The sequence below is a fragment of the Camarhynchus parvulus genome, chromosome 17, assembly GCF_901933205.1.
Source record: "Camarhynchus parvulus chromosome 17, STF_HiC, whole genome shotgun sequence".
Lineage (NCBI taxonomy): Eukaryota > Metazoa > Chordata > Aves > Passeriformes > Thraupidae > Camarhynchus > Camarhynchus parvulus.
Genome location: NC_044587.1, coordinates 9,849,196 through 9,864,334, shown reverse-complemented (window position 1 = coordinate 9,864,334; position 15,139 = coordinate 9,849,196). Strand labels below are relative to the sequence as shown.

The 15,139-nt window shown below is 50.5% G+C and overlaps 1 protein-coding gene across 1 annotated transcript in view; it reads left to right on the top strand.

The window, feature by feature from the left end:
- The window catches only part of PNPLA7 (patatin like phospholipase domain containing 7), a 134,812-nt gene that overhangs the window by 111,793 nt on the left and 7,880 nt on the right, over positions 1-15,139 (top strand). The window contains 5 exon segments of the mRNA XM_030961550.1: positions 3,090-3,159; positions 5,085-5,201; positions 7,131-7,279; positions 9,569-9,721; positions 12,294-12,401. Coding sequence (XP_030817410.1) covers positions 3,090-3,159; positions 5,085-5,201; positions 7,131-7,279; positions 9,569-9,721; positions 12,294-12,401 — 597 coding nt within the window.

Sequence of the window (15,139 nt, the reverse complement as noted above, 5' to 3'; positions counted from 1 at the left end):
GAGACAAGCAGGTTTTAGAGAATCCTGGAATCATCAAGGTTGGAAAAGGCCTCAGATCCCTGAGTCCAACAATTCCCCCAGCAGTGACAAGGTCACCACTGACCCCTGTCCCCAGGTGCCACATCCCCATGGTTTTTGAGCACTTCCAGGGATGGTGACCCCACCACTGCCCTGGACAGCTGTTCCAATGCCTGACCACTCTTTCCATGATGAAATTTTTCCTGCTGTCCAACCTAAACCTCCCCTGGTGCAACTTGAGGCCATTTTTATCTATCCCTGCTTTGGATTCCAGCAGTCAATTCATTGTACTTCCTTTTTAAGATGCAGCAGATTCCTTTCTCAGGAATTTCAACAGCTGTAGTTGCATATTCTGCTCTTCCCTTGCAGCCAGGTTTTGTGTGAGAGAAATCCAGTCCTGAGGCATCCAGCAGCATCATCTCTGTGCTGACCAGCACAGCCCCTCAGTCCATGGCCAGGGTTTCCTCTTGTGGGAAGAATTCCTCAGATAAATAAGGAAAAATGTTGTGTAGCTCAGCAGGAAAGGGGGAGTTATTCCTTCCCTGCAATTCCCATTCTCACTGTGGGGTAACCAGTCCTGGAACTGGGAGCTGCCCAAGGGTAAAGGGAGACTGAGAAAGGAGCAGGATCTGAGCCAGGAGCCTTGAAAAAGTATTTTATCCATTAATTTAGAGGATCCAAACTACAAACATCCATCTTTTCTCCCTAGCTGGGGTGGGTTTGCCTGGGTAGCAATGATTTCTACCTGGAAATTCCTATCAGTAAAAATTAATTACAGCCTTACAAGCAGAGGTTGAGTTTGGGTGCTTGGCCACAGCTGCTCCTTCCTGGGAGGATCTGCAGTGATCCCAGGCAAACCTGGGAGCTTCCTGCCAAGGATCTGACCCTCATGGCTCTAGAAAAGTTTAAAATTTAGAAGTTCTGGGCCAGATCCTCCTCTTTGCTGCTGTGGCTGTGAGGTGACACCCCTGTGCTTCCCACAGAGCCCTCACCCCTCTCCCCCACGGGAGGCAGGAGTGCTGACGTTGAGCTGTTATTTCTGACACTGGAAGGGAGGTTTCCATTTTCTCTGAAATTTGCTCTCTGCCAACCCTTGTAATGTGGGTGTCTCCTGATTCCCAGCAGTGCTGCTCGTGTGGGGGCCCTGGTGACAAAAACCCCATCACTGCTTCCAGCCACAGGCACTCCCCAAGCTGGGATCATCCACGTGAGACCCTCACAGGGTGCACCCAAACCCAGGATGGGGCTCTTGGACACACAAACCCAGGCCAGGGTGCTTGGAGGAAATTTCTCAAGAAATAGAGGTATTTTCCTCTTGAATTACCCATCCTTCTGTGAGAGCATCAGCCTGTGGAATTTTTATTCTTCATTTTGGCATGGGGATAAGAACTCTCCAATTCTTATCCCCATGCCAAAATGCCCTTGTAAATCATCTCAGCTGGGGGCTCAGGTGTGAGGAATCAGACAAGACTTTTATTAAGTCCTGTTTCAGACTTGAATGATGCTCTGTTCCAAAATCAGTGGAACAATCCCTGAGCAGTGAGGCTTTATTGCTGCGTGGGAGGGCTTGGGTTAGTGTGCTTTGTGCAGGTGGTTGCAGGAACATGAAAGGAGGTGTCAGAGAGGCTTCTTCTCCCGTTCCCCTATTTCTGCTTAATGTGTGCTTGATGCACTGAGAAGTGTAATCCCCAGAATATCTTCAGCATGGAGAGGCACCCTAATTCTTTGGTAATCACTCTTTATTCATCCACTTTGCTCTGGCATTTACACTGGGGTTGTGATCCTGGTGCAGTGCCTGTGAGCCCTCCCCAGTCCCACCAGCTTTGCAGAGCTGCTGAAAAGATTAAACTCAGCAGAAAAACCCCTGCTGCTTGGCAGTGCAGAATTTCAGGCTGAACAGCACAGAAATCCCACCAGGATGGGATCAGCCTGGCCAGTGAGGGAAGGCTGCCAGCTCCAGTGGTCCTGGAGTCCAAAGCTGTGTTTGGTTTGGGTTTAAGGCTCATTAAAGCTGTGTTGGAGAAGGCCCAGCCACCATGTCCAGTGAACAAAGGCTGCCTGGGAGGGCAGGTTTTCCTCTTCAGCCTTGATTCAAGTTTTTTTGACAGAGCAGCATCAGCTGTTCCTGGGAACAGGACAAGCTCAGTTTACTCAGACAAGTCCTCCTGCTTCCCCTTGGCAGCTACCATTTCACCAGGCACCATGGAAACTTTCCAAAACTGTCCTCTCTCCAGCAGAGCCCTGCACACTTGGGAGGTCACCTTCCCCTTTGCTTTTTCCAGCAGGTGGGAGGTGAGACACAGCTGAAACCAGAGGAAGAACTTCCCCTGCCAGGAGCAGGGCTGGGTGGTTTGCTCTGGCCCCATTGAATAAACTCCCAAAGCTCTTGGCTCAGCCATTCTTTTTGTGTCTCACCCTCCTTCTGTTCCACACTCCCCACTGTTGTGTTACCCTGCTCAGGCGACCTCTAGAACCTTCTTGGAGATGTATCTTGCAGGGTCCTTTGTTCCTGTAGCCAGTGCTCCAGAGTTTGGTGTTGTCCTCTTTGATTCCAGATAATGTTGGGTCTGCATTTCCTGCTGAAGTGATGACCCCTGGCACCATCACCAGGAGGTACAAATTGGCCATTGCTCAGTCAGGAGGCCATGGATGATCATGTTCTTCATGTCCTCTGCCACTAAACAGCCTCAGGATCCCTTGGGATGGGAGTGACCATCAGACCCCAACCCTTCACCTGAAATTAAAACAAAAACCCCTTGCAGAAGGTGGCTCTGGTTTGTGTGAGGAGCTCTCTGTGCTGCCTCTGCACACCCTGCTGGAACAACGGGCTCTTGCTACTGCAGAAGGGACAGGAGCATTTTTGTCTGCCCTGGTTCTGAATGAATTGTTTGCATGAGACAAATTTATGAATTTAAACAGAGGACTGAAGGGTTTTCCTTCATCCATGCAGGTGTGTGTCTGTAGCTCTGTCTAGTAAGGTCCAGAGGTTGTTGCTCTGCTGTGTGTCAGGCACAGGCTGTGGTCAAGTGCAAGGTGACAGATTTAGTGAATTTGGGATTCCTCTGTTGCAGGATCTGTGGATTCCTTACTTCACCATCACCACTGACATCACTGCCTCGGCCATGAGGGTGCACAGGGATGGTGAGTGTGGCCATGGCCTCTCCAGGCCTTCAGTCATCATGGGAGGCTTCAGGGTCACCCCTTCTTCCTGGAGTTTGTCTCACCTTTGAGATTTGTCTTTCCTTTTGCTTTTCCCTTCTGTGTTACCTGCTGAGCACCAAGCTGTGGTTGTACACAGATGACAAGGGACAGGGCTGCTGGGGGGGGAATTAAATGAGATGCTGCATTCACTGTTTGAGGAGAAAATGGCTTCATTGGCACCTTTCTGTATATTTAAAGCATCCTTAAAGTGAACTGCAGGTATTTTAGCCATAAATCAGACTTAAAGCAACCAAAGCCTTTGACAATTCAAATTCCCCTAAATGAAGCTGTCTTCCCCCAGAACAGGCTCTGCCTGAAGCAGGGGCTGAGTTGGGCTCTCATTTGTGGTCAATCCTTTCTGCTTCTCACTGAGTGAAGAGGGGAGGAGGCTCTGAGGTGCCTGGGATGTGTCCCTGCCCTTGCCTTTTGTCTGTGAGTGACTCAGCCTGCAGGGGAGACCTCCAGGTGCCCCAGATATTCCTTGGGGGAGCTGCAGCCTTTGCTGCCACGTCTGATGTTTGTCCCTGGGGCTGGCACAGGTCACACTGCCCATTCCTGCCATGCCAGGGGGGTTATGGAGCTGCTGAAGGACTCCGGGCTTTGATCAGGGCAGCTAAAACAAGCAGAAAAAGGATTAACCCTTCTCACAGGTTTTGTATTCCCATTCCACAGCAGGTTAAGCCAGTTGAGGTCAGGAAACTCACTCCAGCCAGCTGCTTGTCCCCGTGGAAGTTTAATGGAAGGAAAGGAATCAGCTGGAAAATGGTTACAGTTGTCTCCACTGAATGGAGATAAATTAAGTTCCCAGCTGCTGCCATTTCCCATCTTGGTTTGGTCTGTGAGGTGTAACACACGTCAGCAGTTTCCTTGGGTGGAAGTTCCACTAAAACTATTAATAATAACCCCCAAATGTGCCAGCATTAACCTGTGCTAACAGCAGGAGTGCTGGGGTTGGAGTTAGAAACAGAGCTGTTATCTGTTTTAAAAAGAAAACACCAAAAGAAAATCAATTTCCAGGGAATTTGATGGGAAGAGTTGCTGTTGGAAGCACCAAGCAGTTAATTACTGAGCAGTGATTTAGCACTGCAAGGCTCACTTATCTTGGTATTTTAAAGATTCACTTCTCAGACAAGCCTCTTGGCCTGTGGAAATGCAGTGTCTTCCCAATTTGGTTGATGCAAATGTTAAGAGAAAAATCAGTGTATAAGAGCCTTAAAGCAGAATGTTTTACAGGAAACATGGCAAATCAATTTCTACTTGACTAAACTTTGTTTCTAGCAGCTTAAAGGATTATTACTGTTCCTTACAGCACCAACTGAAATGGCCCAAGAGAAGATAATGATCCCCAGCTGGCATTTGTAGTGTTTCACAGGAAAAAACATTTGCTTGTTGCAGAGGAGGAAAACCAGAATTTTTGGGGGTACTACAGCTTGTATTTTTCAGGTTCAGGTCCTGCTAAAAGTCAGGGGTTTGTGGATCTCTGTAGAACACAGTGACTGCAGTTGCACTTGTTCTGTCAATGCCTCTGTCCTCAGGAGAAACCGTTTCCTTCCCCCTCAGCCCCAGCTCCACAAACCCTGGTGCTCCCTGCAGTAGGAACATGCTGAGATCCCACAGGAGGCAGTAAATGTGAGGAATGGGTTTAAAACTCTGGATTCTGGGGCTTTGCCTGATGTCTGCATAGTCTGTGTTTTGTCCTGGCCAGTAGTATGATACAGAAAATAATAAACTGTTTTAATAACTTCCTCACAGTGTTCTGAGGAAAGCCTCTATCTCTTGATTATCTTAATGAGTGCAGCAGCCTCCCCCCTGCGTGGCAGTAATTAATGCTGGCTGATTAATTAATGCTGCTGCCCTCCCTGCAGGCTCCCTGTGGAGGTACGTCCGGGCCAGCATGTCCCTCTCGGGGTACATGCCACCCCTCTGTGACCCCAAGGATGGCCATCTCCTCATGGATGGGGGCTACATCAACAACCTGCCAGGTAGGAGCACAGCTCATGGTGGGAGAAATTCCCAGTCCTGCCCATCAAACAGCCTGCAAGCCTTGGGGCTCTTGTTTTTTCTCTAAAACAGAGAAATCTCACAGACACCTTTAACCTCATGCTGGTTACCTGGAGTCCTTGCTCTGAGTTTCCTGGGTGTTCCCTTTATCCTGGCTTTATTAACACTTTTTTTTTTTGAAGTATTTCCTGATAGTCAAATTCTGAACGTACAACTCCCTAAGTTCTGTTCAGCTAAGTATGTATGTTCTATTCAGCTAAGTCTAATTTAGTGCTTGCTGCAGGGGAGAGAGAAGGAATCAAACCACAGACACACAATCCACCTTGGAGTCTCTCTTCAATCAGTTAATTAGGAAATAATTCTGAGAGACCAACAGCATTTGCTGGTCAGGCTGGTGTCACCTGGAGCATGTGGCAGTGGGAGAATCATGGGGCCATGGAAGGAGGGATGTGGGGTGTGGGATGAGGTCTGAACCCCCCAGCAGGGCCCAGGGGTGTGAACTGGCCATGTTTGGGATGTGTTTTGTGTCAGGTTTCACTGCAGTCACAAGGGTGGGTGGCTCAGGGGTGGCTGAGGCAGCAGAGCCCTGCAGGGTCACTGCTGTTTGTGACTCAGGTAAAGAAGGAGGAACCTCAGGCAGAGACTCCCACCTGAGCAACCTGAGTCATTTACATCTTCCTGTCACACCCTGAATTTATTTTTCCATCAGGGCTGTATTTACCTAAAGCCCAGAAACTGAAATAGCACAAAACAGATCCTCCTAATCAGCATCTCCATTCTCTGTGCTTGTAAGCAAGAACTGTGGACTGCAAACCAAAGCAGCTCTTGCATCTCCACAGCTGGAGAGGGCAAAGAGCAGGCACAGGTGACCTGGGTGGGAAACAATAGACTGAACGAGCCCAGGAATATAAATCCAAGTCACAGAACAGATCTGATCTAAAGAAATGTCTAAATTAAGCCTCTAAATTGGCTCTTCAGGAGCTGTGGTTTTCCTACGCAAAACTATTCTGGAAACTGCAACTATCTTGGACTCTGGGGGTGTGAAAGAAATAGAAATCCATTCTGTGAGGTTCATGTCCTTCTCTTCCCTCCCCTGGCGCTTCCCTAAATCCTCACCCGTATCCAAAGACTGCAGCTCGTCCTTTTACTGACCTTGAAGTGGGAAGTGTTGCCTCATTTCTCTTCCCACTTTCAGAAGTGAATCCTTCTCTTGGATCCCAGAGCTGTTCTCAGGCTGCCATCCAGCCTCTCCTCGCTGGCAGGTCCCTGTCCTGCTCCTCCCATTGTCACCTTCTTTCTGCAGCGTTGGCACTGCTCTCTCTAAGGCACTGCCACTTGTTCTCTCTGCAGGTCCCTCAGGTCTTATTTTAGAATTAATGTGGGTGTGATGTGCTCTATCCTGTTATACCCAACGTGGTGTCACTGCCCTGGTGCTGTGTGCCCTGCCCCCTGCTGCCTGGTGACCTCAGGGAGGGTCAGGTTATCCCACTGATCTGGGGCAAAGCATCCCCTGTCAGTGATGTCCCCTGGCAGTGCAGCAGTGGGGACTCACCCTGGGGTCACTCAGAGCTTGGTTGGTGCAGGATTTGGGATCCCTCCCTCCCCACAGAACCTCCCTGAGCAGGAATGGTCTGGGCAGAGCTGCTGCAGAGTTCATGTGGAATCAGAGAGTTTTCTAGGCTGCAGATCCTCTAAGGCTGAGGCCAGCCATTCCCCAGCACTAACCCACGTCCCCAGGTGCCACATGCACCTTTTGGATCCCTGCAGGGATGGGCACCCATGGGCACTTCTGTCCTGCTGCTCGCTCGCAGTGGGTGCGATCTCAGGTGCCACACCTGAGCTGTGCAGATCTGTATGTGCACCTGGGGCAGCAGGGAGGGCACAGGGGCTCTGACACCTCCTGTCCCCAGCTGACGTGGCCAGGTCCATGGGGGCCAAGGTGGTGATCGCCATCGACGTGGGCAGCCGCGACGAGACCGACCTGACCAACTACGGCGACTGCCTGAGCGGCTGGTGGCTGCTCTGGAAGAGGTGGAACCCCCTGGCTGAGAAAGTCAAGGTACTGGGGCTGGGCTGGAATGGTTTTCCAGGGCAGTGGGAGGAGTGGGAGAAGTGGGAAGATTCCCTCTGTTACTCAGGGAGCAAGTCTGGGCCAGATTTGTTGTTTTGCTGGATTTCACAGAATGACCAGGTTGGAAGAGACTTTCAAGATCATTGAGTCCAACCCAGCCCCAACACCTCAACTCAACCCTGGCACCCAGTGCCACATCCAAGCTTTGTTAAACACACCCAGGGATGGGGACTCCACCACCTCCCTGAGCAGCCATTCCAGAACTTTATCACTCCTTCTGTGAAAAATTTTTTCCTAACGTCCAGCCTGAATTTCCCTTGGTGCAGCTTGAGGCTGTGTGCTCTGGTTGTGTCAGTGCTGCTGGAGAAAGAGCCCAACCTGAGCACAACCACCTTTCAGGGAGCTGTAGAGATAAGGTCACCCTTGAGTCTCCTTTTCTCCTGAAATTTGAATTCTTGTTCAAAGTACTGGGCAGTGCCTTGATACCACAGGGAAGGCAGTGATGTGGGAAGGGGCTGGCAGAATTCTTAGAGCAAAGAAATCTTTTCCTGGAGTTGCATACCTTCTGATAAAGTCAGAATTTATTAATTTTACCTATAAAAGCAGTAAATCTGTCCAGCTCACTTTCTATCCTGTGTCCCTGAACTGCTGATTTAGGGAGATTTTAGCACTTAGCAGTAATTAAGTGCAACTGATAAACATGGGTCTGCAGAGCATGATTTTATTATTTTCCTTTTGTTGCATGTGCTCAGGCCAACTCTCTTCCTTATTCTGCATTTCCTAAATTACCTGGCTCTGCTACTGTCCCCCAAGTGAATATTGATTTTAATTCTTTCCTCCCAGTTGCATTCTCCAATACTTGGAATTGGTCTCAGTAGTACCCAGTGAAATATTCCAACTGCCTGAATGGCAGTAGGCAACCATGGAAACATGGAATTCCTTCTGAACACCAAAAAACACTCTTTATTTATTGGTTGTGGTGAAACACGGGCCAAACAGAGGGCTGGTAGTTTCCATCTGTGAAAATGGTCAAAACTCAGCAGGAGATGGCCTTGGACAAGCTGCCCCAGCTGGCCCTGCCTGGGCAGGAGGGATGGACTGGGTGATCTCAAGGGGTCCCTTGTCCACCTCAGCCATTCTGCAAAATCTCTGCCCTGGCACTGGACAGATCAGAGAACCATGGAATTACAGACTGGCTTGGGTTGGAAGGGACCTTAAAGCTCATTCAGTTCCACCCCAAGGCTCCAAGCCCTGTCCAGCCTGGCCTTGAACACTGGCAGGGATGGGGCATCACTGATTTGTGCCTTGGAGGATCACTGTGCCCATCACCTCAGCACAGAGCTCTAAGTTCTACATATATTTCACTGTATCCTGGAATGAAAGTCCTGGTTCAAGCTTGTTGGAAGGCGATTCCCTTCCTGTGCTGACCATGGACACTCCTCCCTGCCTGCCCACGCTGGGGCCCAGCTGGAGATTCTGCTGTGCCAGGGCATCACCAGGTGCCAGCTCTCTTGGTTTGAACAGACAGGTGTCTGTTAAGGAAGGCAGGAGCCTCCCCTGAAATGGAAAATGTAAACCCCCTCCCTCTAAATTGTTATAATCTTGAAATTAAGGGGCTCTCAGGCAAAGATGTGGGAATAGGAATAACAGCTCTTTACTAGGGAAATTACAAATACAAATGCAATAGTACAAAACAAACCACTGCCAGAGTCAGACCATGGCCTGCCCCCCTGTGTGTCAGGGGGTGGCACAGCCCCATCCCATGGGGGCTCAGCCCTCCTGCAGTGCCAGCTGTGCTGCTGCTGGAGCAGGGATCCTGCACAAGGGGGGAGTTTTCCTCTGCAGCTCCAGGGCTGCTGCAGATGGGCCTGGGCTCCCTCTGGCAATGCAGGGCAGCAGAAAGCTGCTCCTCTGGCAATGCAGGGGGCAAAGGCTGCTGTGCTGCTCCAGGCTCAGATTGGATCCAGGTAGGAATGCTTGGCTCCTTCCCTGGGTGAAGCATCTCCCCATGGGATGCTGGAATTGGATCAGCCCTGCAGGGACACTCAGTGGCCATGGACTGCAGAGATCTCCTGGAGGGAGATTGGCTGTGGGAGAGATAAAGAAAAAACTGCCCCATGGACAGCAGAGAACTGCCCCAGCTCTGACAGATGGGGACAGAATACACAGCCCCATTTCCAACCTGAGACACCAGCTCACTTCTCCCCCGTGCTGAGCACACTGAGCACGTTCTGAAACCCACCTGGAGGAGCTGAAGTTGTGATTTGTGCTGGGCAGGTGCTGAACATGGCCGAGATCCAGACACGGCTGGCCTACGTGTGCTGTGTGCGGCAGCTGGAGATGGTGAAGAACAGCGATTACTGCGAGTACATCCGGCCCCCCATCGACCGCTACGGCACCCTCGACTTCGGCAAGTTCGACGAGATCTGTGTGAGTGCCCCTGGCAACCCAGGGCCCAGCCCTGCCCCTCACGGCCCTGCCCCTCACAGCCCTGCTCCTCCCAGCCCTGCTCCTCACGGCTCAGTTCCTCACAGCCCTCCTCCTCACTGCTTTGCTCCTCACTGCCCCTCACTGCCCTGCCCTTCACTGCCCTGCTCCTTCCAGTTGTGCTCCTCCCAGCCCTGCCCCTCACTGCTTCTCACTGCCCCTCACTGCCCTGCCCCTCACTGCTCCTCACTGCCCCTCACTGCTTTGCCCCTCACTGCTCTGCTCCTCACGGCCCTGCCCCTCACCACTCTGCTACTCATTGCTTCTCACTGCCCTGCTCCTCACGGCCTTGCCCCTCAGTGCCGTGCTTCTCACAGCTCTGCTCCTCAGAGTTCTGCCCCTCACGGCCCTGCCCCTCATGGCTCTGCCCCTCACAGCTCCTCAGTGCCCTGCTTCTCACAACCTTGCTTCTCACAGCCCTGCCCCTCACTGCTCTGCTCCTCACTGCTCTGCCCCTCACTGCCTCTCACTGCCCCTCACAGCCCTGCTCCTCACTGCTCTGCTCCTCACTGCCCTGCCCCTCACAGCCCTGATGCTGCTAATTAGTGCTGCAGCCAGTGCAGAGCGCGAGGAGTGTGTGGGCAGAGTAAATAATTGACACTCAATAATGCTGTGGAATGATATCCCGGCCGGCCGGGAGATTGGATTAGCAGCAGGAATTGAGTTTGGAATCTTGATTCTGTCATGACCTGTGAAGGGATGGGTTGTCTCGCTCTGTGGCGAGGCATTTTGGGCTCAGCTGCTCGGTGAGAGCTGCTCTGGGCAGTTTTGGGGTTCGGAATTGCTGTGGGCTGGCATTTGTCCTCACTTTCCCCTCCTCCTAGAGCTTGTTGTGTCATGAAAGGTTTGCAGAAATCTGTCAGGGAGGCCTTGAATCCTGGAAATGGAGGAAAATGTGAAAATACCTGGTTCTGTGAACATTTGAACACTTCTGTGAATCAAACATCATCCACAATTCCTCTGCACCCCTTAGAGGATCAGGAAGTGGCACCAGTGTCAGGGTGTTGAAGTGGTGCTGCCAGGTCACACATCACTGGCACTGGGTTGTGTGTGTTTGTGTCAGAGCCCAGCAGGGGCAGAGCTGGCTCCAGGTGTGCAGGGAATTGTCCTGCTGACATAATCCAGTGTTCACAGCAGGAATGTCCCTGCTCAGGCAGGACAGCAAAAGCTATTCTGGCTCAGTGTCTCCTGTCAAGAAAATGATTTTGCTGCCTCCTTCCATTCTTTGCCTGTTTTAGCCCTGCAGGCATCTTCCATGTCCAGATTTTCCTTCAGAGCTTTGCTCCTCACCCAGGCTAGAAAATCTCCACTCCTCCTTGAAGTCAATCTCCATCACACTTTAGTGAGAAGCTGTGAAGCTCCTTAGCCTGCAGACTGCTCTCTCTGGTCCTGGCTTAGCAAACACTGACCAACCCCAGGAGCACAGCTTAGCCCTGCAATTCCCACCTGAGAGACTCCTTAGGACACACAGCAGCTACTCCAAACCACCAGCTGATTTCCCTACTGTAAATATTTTCTCTGGGATATTTGGTGCCTCTTGGCTCCTGGGCAAACACTGCTGTCTGCTTGTGGATCTAGGACTTTGCTGATAAATAATTCTTTGTTCTTTGCCAGCTGGAGAGCCCTGGCTGGTGTGAAAACCTTGACAGACAGGTGTGGTAGTTCATCACAGGAGCAGATCATGAGCTGTCACATCCCTGCTCTGTTCTAATGTGCTGCTGTTAAAGAGATGTAAAAGTACCAGGCAAATTTTGTCAGTGCAATAAAACCTGAGAGAAGGGCAGTTCCTCACAAGTGTCACTGTCTGTGAGCAGGTTCCTGGCAGCAGACACTGCAGGGATGGAGGGGCAGCACCTCCTGGATCCTCATTCTCTGCAGCACAGCTCAGTAACTTCTGTCTACAAGGGAGCTTCAAACTGTGCTGTCCAAAGGGAAGGACAGTCCAGGCATTCCTTTATCCTTAGGGGCTGGGAAGTACTGGGTGGGTTCATTTCAGCTCTGTGCCTGGATTTTACAGGAGATAGAAATGGGCACCAGCATTTTCCAAGGAGCTGAAATCTCTTCATGTCAAACCCCTCGTGTTCAGCCCCGAGCAGGGGTGGCTGTTCCTGCAGTTCAGCTTCTCCTGGCTGTTTTGGGTCAGCCTGACCCTGCCAGTGGCAGAGCTGTCAGCTCCTTTTTCTCCCCTTAATCACCCCCACCCTGGGCTGGCATAGGTTGTGAGAAGTGAATTCCAGCCCCAAGGAAGGCTCTGAACCTTCATCCAAAAACTGGAGGAGAGACAACACCAGAGGTTTAGTGCTGCTGCCAGAACCAGGGCTGGAGGTGGGATCCAGGGCTCCCCAAACCTGTTGCTGTTGTCCTGTTGTCCTTCCCATTTGATTTTTCAACATCATTTCTACTGTGTTCTGAGAAAAAGAGTAAAACCTGGAGCAGTGGGTCTGTTTTTCCAGTTGTTTCCATGCTCATGGCAGTTATTAATTACTTTCTTTTCTCCTAATTATTTTTTTTCCAGGAAGTGGGATACCAGCACGGGAAAACTGTATTTAATGTGTGGTGCAGGAGTGGAGTCCTTGACAAGATGTTGAAGGACAGGCAAGAGACCTGCAAATCCAAAACTGACGTAAGTGCTCAGGGAAATGCTCTGTGCTCCTGGAGCTGCTCAGGGCTGGGGCAGGGGACAGTGACTGCCCTGAGGCTGGGTCACAGCTCAGTGCTCTGGATTTCCTGGCAGGGAAGTTCCAGTTGGTTTTAAGAAACAGGTATCACCTTTTTGAGGAATTTGGATAATATATGATAATATAACAGCTCACTGTCCTTCCTTTCCTTTGAATCCCTCTGATTTGAAACCCAAGTGCTACAAAGGCTTCATGTTTTTACCCAGTAATTATTTTTTATCATCTTTTATAGAGGGAAATGAGCAGTAATTTTTTAAGGGATGGCCAGAATGAATCATAGCTGTCATGATCCTCTCAGAGGGAAGTCAAGTGAGGTGAGAGATGACACTGAGGATTTGCAGCTCTCCAGAGGTGGGTAGCAGAGTGCTTTGGCTCGGAGATAGGGAGAGGATGGATGGCAGGATGGACAGTGGGCCAGGGATGAGGGGTGGATGATCCCACATCCAGGTGCCCTCAGTGTCAGCAGAGGCTGTGAGTCACTGAGGGGTGGAAATGGCTCTGCTGGGAGGAGGTGAATGTCACCCTCAGCTGCAGGGGCACTTCCCAGCATCAGATGGATCTGCCCACGCTGCCTGGCAGGGCCAGAGTGGCTCTGGAAGGAGCACACAGGGACTGAGCCCTGGAGGAAGCCACTGGAGATCCATGAGCCCCCAGACTCCTCAGCCGGGGTTCCTCCCTGGGAGCACACCTGGATGAGGAGGTGCTTCAGTGTGGCTGCACAAGATGGGCCCTCAGTCCACCTCTGGCACCTCCTGATCAGCCATGAGGGGCTGGGGTTCAGGTTTTGTGTTAAAGTCACAAGGAGAAGTCAAGGCAGGGAGAATTGTGTGTCTCAGAGTTGGCTGTGTCCTGCTTCAGCCTCACTTTTACCACCAGCCAGTAAAAATTCTCAAACATTTTCAGTGCTGTGACAGACACTTCTTTTAAAGAAAACTGCTTTTTAAACTGCCCTTTTTACAGGATTCAGTAGTGGAGGGGAATATTTCACTTAAATCATGCTATCACAGCAGCATGATGGACATTTATCACACCTACCCTGGCTTCTGTGGCACCTCAGTGCCCTGGAGAGCAAATCTGTCACCTCCTCATTGCAGACACAGCCTGACCCTGCACTCACTTGATAATGAGGCACCAAGTGCTGATTGCTGAGGTGCCACAGCACGGAAATAACAGGATTGGGAGAGTGACTCACCAGCCCTGCCAGGTTATGGAGCAGGAACCACAGCTCTGTGCATCCCAAGGACCTGTGGGATCGTCTGCTCACCCTCCTAAAACTCCAGAGCCCTCTGAAACCCAAGATTTTTGCATCTGACTTGTGTTGCAGGAGATTTATTTCTATGAAGTTACAACTGTTGCAGTTCCCACTGGGGTATTTTTCTTGCTTTTCTTAGTCCCTCAGAGTCACTTAAGTCCTTTAGCTGTGTTATCTTCCAGGCAGAGCAGCTGATATTTTTAACTTGCCTTTCATTAGCAAAGGTTTTGATGCTTTATGTGTTTTAGTTCTTCATCTATTTCTGGAGTATTCAACATCTGAGAGCTGAGTGCCATTTCTTATCGTCTCGTTTCCATGTCGTGAGCATTGCAATTTTATTTAAAAATCCAGATATTTAATCATTTAGATGCTTCTCCTTTGCTTTGATCATTTAGTCCCTGTTTATCTTGTCTCCAAAATGCAAATACTGAAGACACAAACGACAGGAACCTTACATAAACTTTACTTTGAGCAGCCCTTACTCCTCCCCAGTATGGAATGCTGCAGCACCATTAATTGGGTCTGCTTGGGGAAGTTCTGTCTACTGAGCTGTTATTCATATTCAAAGCTAAATATAAACCAGTGGACTACAATAGTAACTGTCTTTCTCCTCTAATTTATTTCATAAAGATTGTGTCAAAGAGAAAACTTTCCTCCTTCAAAAAAAAAACTACCAGAGAAGTCTGAGAGTAGGTTTCAGGTGGATGTGAGATATGAGACACTTCTTTGCTTTGTGTTTTCTGATGGGAGGGTGATTTTGTCCTCCAAAGTAGTGAGAGGAAGCACTGAAACATTAAACTCCTGTTTGTAAAGCAGCAAATGAGTTTAGGAAGACACCTGGTTTCCCTCAAGTGGTTTCCAGTCCTGGTGCTGAGGCTTTGGGTGCAGCTGCCTCCCCAGTGCCCTCAAACAGGCTGACCTGGGGGACAGATGCTTCTGAGGGTGCAGTCACACTTCATTCCCATCCATCCTCAGCACAGGAGCTGCTGATGGTTTTCCTGGGGCACACTTCGGTGCTGGGCCCTGCAGGATTTTGTTCAGCTGTTCATGCAGAGCCCTGGGCTTCCATCCCATCCAAAGCCCTGCTCCCAGGGACAGCCTGGCACTTTGTGCCCAAGTGCTCTGTGCAGCCACCTCATCCTCCTGGGTTCTGGGGTGCAGGGACAGCCTCAGACGTGGCTGTGTCCCTGTGGTGTCCCTCACTGAGCTGAGTGGCACAGGCTGGAGCTGCCAAGGAGCTTTTCCTCCGTGTCCTGGGAAGGAGCTTTCTGCAGATGCTGCACTGGGAACGTTCAGGTTGGATGTTCAAAGTGAGCCTGGGCTGACTCATCCTTTCCAGCAGTTCCTTAACAGTCACAATGAGCTTCCCAACTTCTTTATGCTTTAAGGTGTGTGTCCTGAGCTGCTGCTGTTCCATTTCATACAGGTACC